Source organism: Drosophila mojavensis, unplaced genomic scaffold, assembly GCF_018153725.1.
Source record: "Drosophila mojavensis isolate 15081-1352.22 unplaced genomic scaffold, ASM1815372v1 contig_74, whole genome shotgun sequence".
Taxonomy (NCBI): domain Eukaryota; kingdom Metazoa; phylum Arthropoda; class Insecta; order Diptera; family Drosophilidae; genus Drosophila; species Drosophila mojavensis.
Window position 1 is genome coordinate 2,339,094 of NW_025318899.1, and position 13,490 is coordinate 2,352,583.

General features: G+C 37.7%; 1 protein-coding gene across 2 annotated transcripts; it reads left to right on the top strand.

Moving 5' to 3' along the window:
• The first annotated feature begins 42 nt into the window (after positions 1-42).
• LOC6586632 (failed axon connections) lies at positions 43-8,218 on the top strand. 2 transcript variants are annotated; one of them, XM_002012207.4, is made up of 5 exons: positions 43-798; positions 5,115-5,453; positions 7,501-7,844; positions 7,916-8,018; positions 8,084-8,218. In XM_002012207.4, the coding sequence occupies exons 1-5, from the start codon at positions 358-360 to the stop codon at positions 8,135-8,137; spliced, it is 1,281 nt and encodes a 426-aa protein (XP_002012243.1). In that variant the 5' UTR covers positions 43-357; the 3' UTR covers positions 8,138-8,218. The 2 variants fall into 2 exon arrangements, with proteins under 2 accessions (XP_002012243.1, XP_015015940.1); XM_015160454.3 differs by having other exon boundaries at positions 7,510-7,844.
• The last annotated feature ends 5,272 nt before the right edge of the window (positions 8,219-13,490 follow it).

The following is a 13,490-nucleotide window of genomic DNA, read 5'->3' on the forward strand; positions in this document are numbered from 1 at the left end:
GAATGTTACCATGGCTGGAAAATATTGAAATGGAAATTTACCGTTCAGTTTTGTTTTGTGAGCGGTTGCGTCTGGTTGGTGCGGTAACTTTTAATTGTGCGCAAATTGTGTGGTGCATTTTTTGAAAAACTGTCTGTAGTGGTGGTTTGACTCTTCGACTGCGACTGCGACTGCGACTTCGTCTCTCTTTCTGTCTCTCCTGTGTATGTGCTCGTGCCCCGTATCCGTGAATGTGTATGTGTGTGCGTGCATTTGAACAAGGAAAAGTGTGAAGATTTTTGAAAGAAAGCGCAACTTCGATTTGAAGAAGAAATTTAAAGATTAATAAATAAGAAAACAAAAAAAAAAAGAAAGAAAATGGCAACCGAAGTAGCTCAAATACCCGCTGAGGAAACGCCTGCAGTAGCCGTAGCAGCAGCAACAACAGAGAACGCTGCTGCCGAGCAGGCGGAAAAACCTGCTGCCGAGCCTGTCGCCGCTGCCGCTGCCGTCGCTGAGAACGCGGCCGCCGCTAACGCCCAAGACAACAACAAAGAGGATGCGAAGGCGTCGCCAGCCGCTGGTGCTGCCGATGGAGCCGCCGCTGCCGATGCGAAGAAAGATGGTGGCGATGCTGCCGCCGTCGCTGCCCCAGCCAAATCCGAAGCACCAGCACAAAAGTTCAACGTGCACAAGACCAATTTTGAGAAGGACATCATTTATCTGTATCAATTTTCACGCACTCCCCTGCTGCCGTCTCTCTCGCCGTATTGCCTGAAAGTGGAGACTTGGCTGCGTCTGGTGGGGCTCAAGTACGAGGTAGGTTACTTTCCCATATTCCCATATTCCATTCCAGCATCATAATTTCTATATATATACATTTCGCTAACATATTTAAAATTTAACATGATTTTCCCATTTCCCTGGCGGGTTTTTCATCATAAATTTTTTTTTCCATACACACATACATATGTATTTTTGCGGTAGAGATTTTTTCTACACACATATGCAGGCGCAGGCACAGGCACACGCACACTCATACATAAAAACCGCCATGATTGTGTGCTAAGCCTGTGACCTGCCCGCGCACCGCGCCCTATAGACCAGCATACGCTGAAAAGGGATACATTTAGCATTGCCTTTTCTTTCTATCCCGGCAAACAACACACACACACACATATACGCATACAGGCAGACTTCCAATGCGTAGCTGTATGTGTGTGTGTGTATTTGAACCTGTAGCGAGCCAGGCCAGGCCAGGCGTTTTGTTGTTGCTGCTGCTGCTGGATTTTATTCCTGTCTGTTCATGTGTATATGTTCGTGTGTGTGTGTGTGTGTGCGTCTACATAAAACAGCGTATACATAAAATTTGTGTGTGCGCCGACGCCGCTGCGCTGCGCTGTGCCTGGCCTCTGCCTAGCTGCCGTTTCGTTGTCAACGTCTCGCCGCTACTCTCTCTCTCAAGTTGTGCTTTATACTCCACTGACACTCACATACATATACGTACATATATACGGAGACACAACTCACTCCCTCACCCTTCCCTAATGCGAAGTTGTGCTTCAAATTTTGCACTTGGCACTCGAGCTCGCTCTCACTCTCTCTCTCATTTGTGCTCTTGCTCTCACAGCAGAAACGGCTCCCATTTTAATGCTCCGGTCTTTGTCTTTGTTGCTGCTGCTGCTGGCTGCAGCTGCAGCGCTCTGCTTCATTTAGTTGTTTTTTTTTTTTTTCTTTCTTTCAGTCTCTGTCTTTGCCTTGCACAAAAATTCCAAGCCCCGTTTTGTGCCCGTTTTGTAATTGCTTTTAATAAAAAAAATTATTGCTGCTGCTCAGCTTACCCCACTCCGATTACTGCGCCTTATCTTTAAGTAGCCCAGCTAGACAAATAAATGTGCCCACTGTCCACTGTCCGCTGTACATCGTCCATGCTGTCTATCCCCCTGTCCATTAACAGCGCTCGCGACGCTCCAAAAGTTTCAAAGCTTTAGGCGCGCGCGCGATGCGTTTTGCATATATTTTCCTTCATATAGACTTATACGAAAAAAAAAAAAAAATGGGTGCGGCCCTAGGCGGCAGCAGAAGCAACGTCGACGGCGCAATTGTTGATTTTTTTTTTTTTTTTATCTTATTAATTACATGGCTTAATGAGTGCGCGGGGGTCCGTCAAGTAGCGAGAGGGCGAGTGATAGACTGACGGAAGGGGTGGGGATAGGGGTCGATTCATGAGTGTGTGCGAGCTGTAAGAATGTTAATTGATGCTCAAGTAGTTGGGCGCGCGAGATGAAATTCCCTTCCCATAAGCTGATAATGCGCCAGCAGCTTTTGCCATATGCTGCGCTACTGCCGCAACTGCGGCTCATTGAATTGATTTATCGCTCGTCATTTGGGCTGCATTGGAAAGTAGTGGCAGCTGCCGTCGCCGTTGCCTTCGCCATAGCTCAGGCAATTATGATTGACAGTGCGTCACATATATGTGTGCATGTGTGCGTGCAATGTGTACGCAGTCGCAGCGCACTTTCCATTTTGTTCCGCTTTGTGATAAGAGCTTGTGTGTAGAGTTCAACAAACTGAAATGGAATGAAACGCGGACCTTTGACATTTTCATTAATCACGCTGATGAAAAAGGGCGCGTTTCATGAAATCGACTTCTCTTTAGTTAAATGCGGCGCCCCCATCCTCTGACCCTTTCCACTGTTGTTGTCGTTGTTGTTATTGTAAACGCATTGCTGCATTTTGTATACATTAAGAGGCAGGCGCACATTTTGCCTTGCCCAAAAATAAACAAATGCAGCAGCAGCAGCAGCAGGAGACGGGTGATAAACCAAACGCATATTTTTTCACACCACAAGCGTGTCGAAATCATTAACAACGCCAGCTAAAACAACAACAACAATAGCAATAGCAGCAGCAGCAGCAACGAGCGCATTCAAGTAGGCGAGGCCGCTTCTGCTTAGTGCCGCCCGCATAGCATTCCATTGGCATTCCAATGTGACCGCCATTCGTAAGCGTATTTATGCATGTATATTGTGCAATTAATTCACTTTTTCAATATATGCACTACTGTTGCTATTGCTGCTGTTGTTGCTGCTGTGGTTGTGCGTGCATAAATTTCCATTTTCAATTCATTTGTTGAAATTGCGGCGCAAAAAGCCAACACAAACACATCCGTTTTTCCAATTCACAATTATTCAAATGTTCGCGCGCGCCTTGCCATATTGCCAACACAAAGTGTTGACGCGTCGGCACGGTCTGGCAACTCTCCGAGTACAACTGTACGTGCGAGTGTGTGCAGCAGTAGCTGGCATGTGTGTGTGCGTGTCAGGGGAAGTGGAGTTTTGCATTTTATTTGTTGTATTTCTTTTATAAAATGCCAACGACAAATGCAGTCAAACGTTACTCGTTGTTGTTATTGTTGTTCTTGTATATGTGTTGTGTGTGTGTTTTTTTTATATATTTTAATTAATAGCCGCATATTTGCGTTAAAACAAAGAGCGCGCATACATATGCAATAACTGCAACGACTGCGGCGACAGTCACTGCCTTTGTTACTGTTCACTCGCTCGCTCGCATGCTCTAGCTTCTTTCTCTCTCCTTCTATCTTCACCTCTCACTCTCTCTCTCTGGTAAAACTTCGCTCTTTGTGCTTTAAGCAGGGTGTGGATTTCCAACTTACTCACACACACACACAGACACATATACATATACGCATACTGCATAATTGCATGGCGTGTTGGTCGCCTGTTATTGTTGTTGTTGCTGCCCTGTTCTTGTTCTTGTTCACTTTTGTCGTGTCTTTTTAACATGCATCCAATTGTTGTTGCCAATGCAAAAACTCTACACACACACTACACTGCGCCAAAATTGAGCCCCGTCGCCGCTTAATTGGCATAATGATTTAATAAAAAATAAACATTTGCATTGTGTAGCGACAATGCGTCGCCGGCAAACGCAGTCGCTGCCCTCAGCTTATGCTGCAACAACAACAGTTATGCGCGCGTCGTTTGGGGCAGGGATTGGGTTGGGGCAGCTTCTTCCATATTTTTGAGGCAGCCTTTTTGTGGATCATTGGAATTAAATGTGTCGACGGCGACGACGACTCGGACTCCACCCTTTTCAGCCTGGGCAACGACGATGCTTCTGCTGCTGCTGCTGCTGGAAAGTATAATCTCTTTGCTCTCTCGCCCTCTGACGCACCTCTCTCTCTCTCTCTCTGTCTCTTACTGTATTCGCCTTGTGTCTATGCGTGTGTGTGTGTGTGTGTGTGCAACCACACCCTGCCTGCCAGTTTGCCCTGTTTGTTGCCCTCCGCGCCAAAGCATAAAATATGCTACGCCCTGATATGAATGTTCGCTTTTGTTGTGGACAATTTCTAATTAGAAATAATATGCACACGCACACATGCACACACATGCGAGTGGTTACTCAAAATGTGCCGGACATAACTGTCACTTTTTTGTAACGGTTAACGGCGCATGCATATTGTACGTGAACATACTGGATGGTGGCGGCAAAGGCAGCAGCAGCAGCAGCAACGGCCGCTTTGACACTGGAATATGCCAAATTCAAAAAGCGGCAATTGGAAATTTTCCAACTCCTCCTCTTCGTCGTGTGCGTTCGTCTGTGTGTAATTTTACAAACAGTGTGCGTGAGTGAGTGCGCGCACAGTGGGGGTAGTTGGGTGTTGGTTGATTTTTCGGTACAGCTTTTTCTAGTGGTTGTTTCGGCAGGCAGCCGGGCCAGGCAGCAGCATCTCTCGCTTTGGCATACATACATAAGTGTGTACGTGTGTATATACGTGTATGTATGTACATAGGGCTATGTATGTCATGAGCGCCATCTAGCGGCCGGAATGATAAAATAAGGCTGTGCCGGGTCGCGTGGGAGCAAGAGATTGAACTACATTACAAGCACATTAGTCATGCTCTACACACACAAACACACATACTCAAGTATATATGTGTATATGTTCACAATGATGAATTGGAATGCGAGATATGGAAAAACTTATTTTCAATGAAAAACCTCAATCAGCAACAGGGATTACTCATGATTCCATTTAATTTCCGTATACAGATTAAAACTTAATATACATAAATATAAATATATATTGTGATTTTGTTTGTACTTTCCAGAATGTGGATCATAAGATGCGTTTCCGTTCCAAGAAGGGTCAATTGCCTTTCATCGAGCTGAATGGCGAGGAAATTGCTGATTCGGCCATCATTATCAAGGAGCTATCGGCTAAATATGACAAGAACTTGGATGCCGGACTAACTGCCGAACAGCGCAATGTTTCGTATGCCACAATTGCCATGTTGGAGAATCATTTGATTTGGATCATCTTCTACTGGCGCGCCAAGTATCCCGATAACGTGCTCAAGGGCTACAAAGTGAATTTGCAGCATGCGCTCGGCCTACGTTTGCCTAACTCGATTTTGAACTTCTTCTTCAAGATCACATTCGGTCGCAAGGTAATTTTGCTCTAGAAAACAATAGAAAATTGGAAAGCTTGAAGCTCGAAATATCGAAATAGAAATTGTAGCTTGTAGAGATTGCAACCAAAACAAGTTAGAAAATTTTTAAATTGATAAAAATTCAAGTGCATTGTAGCTTTTAGAAAATTAGAAAAATTCAATTTGACGAAATCTGGAGATTAATCAAATTTATTTATTGTGTATCGAAAGAAAAAAGTAAACTGCAAATTCCTGAAATACTCAGTTAATTTCAACAAATACGTAGCTTGCATCAAAACAACATTTTCTGTTCAAATAACTTCAGCGTAATGTTTATTTGGGAATTCGAGTCGGGTTTTCCGGCTGGTTCTGGCATTTTATTCGTCTCCCTCGCACTCTCAACGCCTTTGTAAATAAACAGAAGTTGCCAGCAAATTTGGAATCGTTCGACGAAACGTATTATATTGCACCTCCAACTAACACTAATACCAGCTAAGCCCAAACCCCAAGCCAAACCTTCACACACGCACACATTGACGCTGGAGCCAGATGCAGATAAGCAGAAACAGGCAGCGGAACTAGAACCAAAGCAACGATTTTACTTATATTGTTTACAATAGTAGATATAGAGATATATGTATATCACCTCTTCATATAGTATATATATATCATAAACAATAACGGTGCCTGCGCTCCTTTTTTGTTTATGTTCAGCGTAGCCTCTCATATAACCCAATTATAAAAAAATATACAAATGCCACAATTGACAACCATAACAACAACAAAAATACTTCACTTGTCACTTAGTTATTTTCGGTTGGCCGAATATTCAATACCCTTGCAGCTTCAATATATATTTATGTATGTGTAGTTGTTTGGTAATTGATATATTTGTTGTTAAATGAGGAATTTATAGAAAAGAGTTTTGTTGACTATTTATAATATGAGCAGAATTCTCAGTATGTTGATAATGCAATTCCATAAAACTATATACTATAGTTGAAATGCTCGTACGCTTATCAGTTATTGGCTATTAGTGAGTAACAGCTGTATAATATATCGTATTTAAATGTGATGCAAGCTATATATGCTCTAGTTGATATACACTGCATATATTTCGAGTCGATATATATATTATATATATGTATTTGCCATTAATCTTTATTATTTCCACTATAAATCACTATATTTTATAATTGATTTATAATGTTGTAGTGGTTTTTATATAATTTCCACATGTGGTTTATTATATAGTTATTAGTAAGACTCTTTAAATACAATTTAAATTTCATATTATAATTGAATATATAAATTTCTAGAAGTTTTCTTTAATATAGTTTCCAAACTAGAGTTATGTTCTTATAGTTCCTGTATGTACTATATATATATATAATGTAGTTAAACTTATACATTATACTTACATTGCCTATTCACTGCCATCCCAGCAATTCACATTTAGGAATACCCAAAGGAAATCAATTAATTTAAAAGATATAGTGAATAGGTTCTTAAATATTGATAGATAACGTAGGCAGACAATTAGAGCTCATCTTCTGCATAGATATAAATGATTCTAGATATATACAATATTCAAAAAAGATTCATGGATATAGATATAAATTCAAATGGAGAAAAGAGCTATAGCTTCATAGGTGCTGCAATCGTACAATATCAAAAAGAAATGAAAAAAAGATCTACAAATTAGTTATAATCGAAATTCCATTTCATTCATTATCACTAACTCTTGCATGGTGTTTTTTCTCTTTTTTTCGTTTCTTTTATTATATATTTTTGTGTTGATTTGTTCGATGGTTGGTTTACCCTCTACTACTACTACCACTACTACTACTACTACCACCACCACTACCGCTAACATCTCTATATGTGTGTGCGTTATATAACATATATATGTATATATAATATATATATATATGTAACTACCCTTAACAAAAAAAACTCCCGTTGTTGTGCATCCAATATTGCATTTTGCATTTATATTTAAACACACGAAAAAAAAAAAAAAAAAAAAACTATGAATCGAATACCGCATATTCAACACAACAAGTGGTTCCAGGGCACGAAAAAGCTAAAGGCGCATGGCATTGGTGTCCATAGCGCCGAGGAGATCGAAGAGTTCGGCAAAAATGATCTTAAAGTGCTCAGCGAGATGCTCGACTGCAAGCCGTTCTTCTTTGGCGATGAGCCAACCACATTGGATGTGGTTGCCTTTGCAGTGCTGTCGCAGTTGCACTATCTCTCCAAGGATATTACGTATCCATTGCGCGACTACATGACCGAGAAGTGTCCCAACTTGATTGGCCATGTTTCGCGCATGAAGGACAAGTGCTTCCCCGACTGGGATGAGATTTGCACAAAGCTGGATCTCAATGCGCACATTCCCAAGCCAGAGTGAGTACTTCATATAAATAGATATCTCTATAATGGATAAGTCTAAATTGCCTTTACCTTTCTCCCAACAGACCTGAGACCAAGGAGGGCAAGGAAGGCGGCGAGCAAGAGAAATCGAATGAGCAGGAAGGCACCGAGGGTGATAAGATCGAGAAAGAGTTGGAGAAGGACAAGGTAAAGTGTAAATAATTTCTTAATTTCTATACAAAACTAATGAATGTATTACCCCCTCACTCTAGTCGAACGAGAAGGAATCGACCGAGGAGAACAAAGAAAAGGAGGAAACAAAGTAAACATCCACATATATATCTTTCCATATATATGGGCGATGATCAAGCAAAAGGATGGAAGGCAAACAAACAAAACAAAACACACCCCCACATATATACATAGTACGATACTATTACTATATCTATATAGTATATATATGCATATATATATTTATACATATATATATGTATATGGTAAAAGCGCTGATTAGCGCACTGCGCTCATATATTAACATTCAAAAAAAAGAAAGAAAATCATTTAAAGCATAGGACAACTGTAAAGCAAAACAGGCAAAAAGAAAAAAAAAACAAGTTAAGAAAAGGATCCACTCTAAAAAATAAATATAAAAAAAGAAAACGTATATACAATAACGTAACTTAAAAAAAACTTTGGACATCTTTTTTTATATATATACAAAGTAAAAAGAAGAAAAAATCACAAAAAAAGAGAAAGAAAAGTAAAACGGTAAAAACATTTAGTATAAAATTATAAAAGTTTATACGTATAAGAAATGAAAACAAATTAGTTAAAGAAACTCGAATGAAAAGTAAATCAAAGTGAAGTGAAGGAAGGCGACAGAGAGTAGATGAGAGGAGAGGAGTTTGGGTGAGAAGGAGGTGTAGAACAGCATAAAATACGCATTAACCATTAGTTTTCATTCAAGCGATCTATATAATACACCCCATATGAACACACACACTCACTCGCCTCGACACTTGTACACTCACACACCTACACCTACACACACACACACACAGTCAGACATAAATGCATAATGCAGCAACAATTGCAACTCGATGGTATTGTTTACTCTTCCAAAATTTATTAAGCTTAAAGTATAAAATGAAAGGAATATATGGCGGCGGATATATACAGATATAATATGATATGATATGATATGATATGACATGATATATGGATATATGATATATGTAGTATGGTGTTGCTTAGGATTGTGACCAGGTGACGACAGAAGAATGAGGGACCGCTGCTGATAATTAAGTTTATTTTTTATATAAATATGATTGCAAATAGTAATTTTTTATTCATGTGTGCAAATAATTAAATAAAAAAATATTGAAAATTTATTACTTATAATTATATAAATATATATATACATATATTATAAACGCCCCCGCCCCTATCATAAAGATGTGTATAAAATAACAACAAAAAACAAAAAGCTAAAAAAAAAAAACAAAAACAAAAAAAAAACAAAAGAAAACATAAAAAAATTATATGTTAAATTCTTTGTTTAAATATTGTTTCTTATGATTTTCCGGAGGGGGCTGTTCATCAGCCCCGCCCTTAGTCTTTGCTTTATATGTTTTCTAAAACAAATTCGAACCAAAAAATGAAGAAAATAAATACTCGATAAAACGAATAAACTAAATAAAATTTGTAGTCAAAAGTTATATATTTTTTCACCAACTTTTCGATTTTTTATGTCGCGTCCCAAACTTTTTTTTATATACATATGATTTTTACAATAAATGTTTAATTTTAATTATGCAAAAAAATAAATATATATATATATATACATAATTTCTATTGTAATTAACGCTGCAAAAACAAAACTCATAAAACAAAGTAGCAAAATCTTGTGAAAAAAGCATATAAACAAAAAACAAAAAAAAAAAAAGCGAGAAACTGAACACGAAACTCATGCAAACATTTTCAACGCTAGATGGCGCCAGTCGCAGTCTAAAGAATTTTTGTTTTTACTTTTTCGTTTGCCGTCCCATCCGAAATGCACTCAGTTCTACGTTCTACCCAACTACACCCGCCTACGCCGCGAGCTAAGATACAAAAGAAAAGAAAATTTATGAAAATACAAAACAAAGAAAAAAATGAGTGAAAACAACTGAGCGGATACGTGGCATAGATGAAATCAATAAATGAAGAGAATGAAAGAAAAGAGGAGGAAAAAAAAAACAAATTTTTAATAGGGTAAAAACGGAAAACTAAAAGAAAAACCAACCGAAATGAAAACGCAATGAGGCGTAAAACCGAAAAAGGAGAAATAAAAATAAAATGTAAAACATGAGAACAGCAAATTGTGGGATGAAAGAGATAGATAGATAGCGAGCGAGCAGCAGAAGAACGGCTCAAGATTGGAAGAGGAAGAGGAAGACGATGGAGAAGAGGAAAGAGAGGAAGAACAGGGCATCTCCGATAAAACGATACGATTTGTAGACTATGCAAGTATTTTTATGTATTAAAGGTTATGTTGTAAGTTTTTATCACAATATTTGTATTGTAGCTGCTCAGTGTTTTATATGATTATATAAAATGAATATATAAAAAAAAACCAGAAACCCGAAAACAAAAACAAATACAACCAACCGGACAGACAACAAAAACAACAAAAATTATTGTATTACATACATCTTATATATAATAAATATGCTTCTTAATAAAAACAAAAAAAAACACAAGAAATAAATAAAATTAATTTATGACGGTGGATTTTCAGAAGACATGCAGAACTAAGCCGGGGTAGCTTACAAAAAAACAAAAAAAAAGATTCAAATAATAAAAAAGAACTACATGGAAAAACAAGCTAGAATCTTGCTGTTGGGCGAAACTGACTGCACGATGCGCGCTCAACAGAGTAAAATGGGTTTGAGTTTAGTGAAGAAAATTCTAGAAGTTTTCCAGTGTATAGTTCTAGAAAATAATAGAGACTGTATTCTAGGCCTTCTCTTTTTCGACTATAAAATTTTTAATAAGACACGAATGAATACTTCAGGTAAGTAGAAATAGATCTTGATCCCACCATAAAGCTTTAACTAGAGAAGGTTATGCTAGCTAGTAATGATTATTGATTATTGACTCGCAGCACCTCACTTTGGGTATTCCCAAAAGGATATATAGACTTACCACACATATGATCACAAAGCCATATAAGCTCCTTTCGGTCATTTGGGCGAGTATTAAAAAAGAACTGAAGAAATTAATTATGATACTCGAGTTATCTTTGACGTATACCTTCTGATAACCTGCGAAAAGTTGCTGCAGGTTTTCTAATGCTTAGAATAATTAAATTATCTCTGCTTTCGATAGCAGGCCACGCCGGGGGTGACAGCTCAAGTTCAGGTGCCAAAACAGACTTTTTATAGAGGTGTACCATAAATTTCGACATAAGACAGAGACATGTCCATTAGTATAGTATGCATAGTTTTATAGTATTTATTATAATTTGTTTTGGGCCTGCAAAAGTCCCCAACAAGAATTTGGATTATGAAAATTGATTTATGAAAATCATAAAATATATTTTTTTGTATCACAATTATGGCTATTGACCGAATTGGCGTCCAGATTAGTCGCAACTTAGATTCGCCACTCGATTGGCCCATAAAGTAGATCGACGAAAATATAGCATTTATGTGTAGGTTAACAAACAATGAATACTATATTCTATATAATAAAGTTTTGCGAGCTTGGATTATAGAAATCTTCTCTTAGATATAATATAATTCTTGATACATGAATGTTGGAAATTATTTTTATGTAAATTATAAGGATGTTTTTCTTTTGGATAGTAATTTTTAAAGCAACTAATTTTCTACAGCAATTTTTGTTTGGTTAAGCAGACGATAGTAATGTAAAGTTAAGTTCTATAAGGCGTACATCTGTATGTTACACATGTTTTCAGAAAACCATTATACTTCAATTTTCAATGGGTTCAGAGTACACAAATGTTTAAAAATATATTTTAGCTCTTTATAACTCCATAAGCCAATTTTCCAGTTATATATACTATATGTTTGACAAGTTCGTCAAGTCTATATATGTATGTATATAATGCCTATAGCGAAGAAACGTAAACAGTGCTAAACAGACTTTGCCATGTCAAATTGTCTAGAGCAGGAAACCAGACTCTATTTTATAGATTAGATTCCCATTTTATAGACTCGTTTGCTCATGCAAGTGGCAAAAGTTTGTTTTCTACTGCACCACTGGCTTAACATTTATAATACAGTATATCTATATATTTATTCATTTCTATAACTAGACACTCGCCTGCAACAGCTTGTGACCCAGAAATGCCAATCAAATTGACATTCAATTCGCATCTGACCCCATCATAGGCACGGGCTGGCGATAATCGATATTTGACCTAGGCCAATATAAAAATGCCTATCGCAGTGAATTCCAAAGACTCCCACAACCAGCAACCCCTCGCCCCTTCGTCCCTTTCCTACTCGTACTCCAACCATGGATAATCGACGACTAATTTGATGGCTGCCTAAATGTTCGCGGGGCGTAGTCTAGGAATCTAGTTGGGCGTCTTAGTTGCCTTAGTCTAATCAATGCAAACACGTTGCAAGAATTACCATTGGCTGCCACACCCACACTCCCTGCCCCACTGCGGTTGTCAACGCGCTTTGAATTGTGACATTTGGCAATTTATTGAAGACGATTTCCAATCAGAGCAAATCATGCGAACCGAATCTAATATGGCAAGCGGAATTTTTTATGGCTGCGTGTTGAGCGCATAAAAAAATAAAAGGTAAGTGTGATATCGGCCAGATCCATCAGAACTCCAGCTGGCCTCCCCCCAAGCTCTAGCTCCACATCCCTTTCAGCTCTGACTTAAATATGAGAAAATTGAAGGGAAACGCTTTGTCCTTTGTGGTGAGCAGCATAGCGTGCACATTGCATGTCCCATGCCAACTAATACACTGAGAACAATTTTTGAGAATTGAATTGTCAGCATGAGATGTGGATAGCTATATTCTATGATAATTTTTGAAATAATAAAAATAACAAGACTAAACAAATTTCGGAGATTTTTTTTATTTATTTTTTATTAAATTTAATAATTATAAACAGAAGTATATAAATATATTTAATACAATAAAACTGTAGAAAATATTGAATATATATTTTTAAAATTTCTTACAATCAATTGAAATATTTATATGGATAACAAGCTAATTAATTTTGAATTGATGTTTAAAAATAAAAAATATTGTAAATAATTTAAAATAGTAAAATATACAATATTTAAAAAATATATTTTTTATAGTTTTTATTTATTTATTATTTACCTTCAAAATCATTTTTTTTTTATTTTTTTTATTTTTACCCAATTAATATTTGATTCAATCTGTAATGAAGACTCTAACTGTTTTTCTTGGATAACATTGAAGAACTTGAATGCTTAAAAGGCTTTTAACACGACCTTCAACAACTAGCTCTCCAAGCCGTGCACATTTTCTGTGAGTGTAGGGAATGCGGTGGGAAAGGGGAGGGGCAGAGTACAGCGAGATAGATAAGTATTGCATGGAGCTGGCAGTCGATGTCGATTCGCTCACAGCATTGAATTGGTGTTAAGCACGAACCGGGCGAATTGGCAATATGGAAATG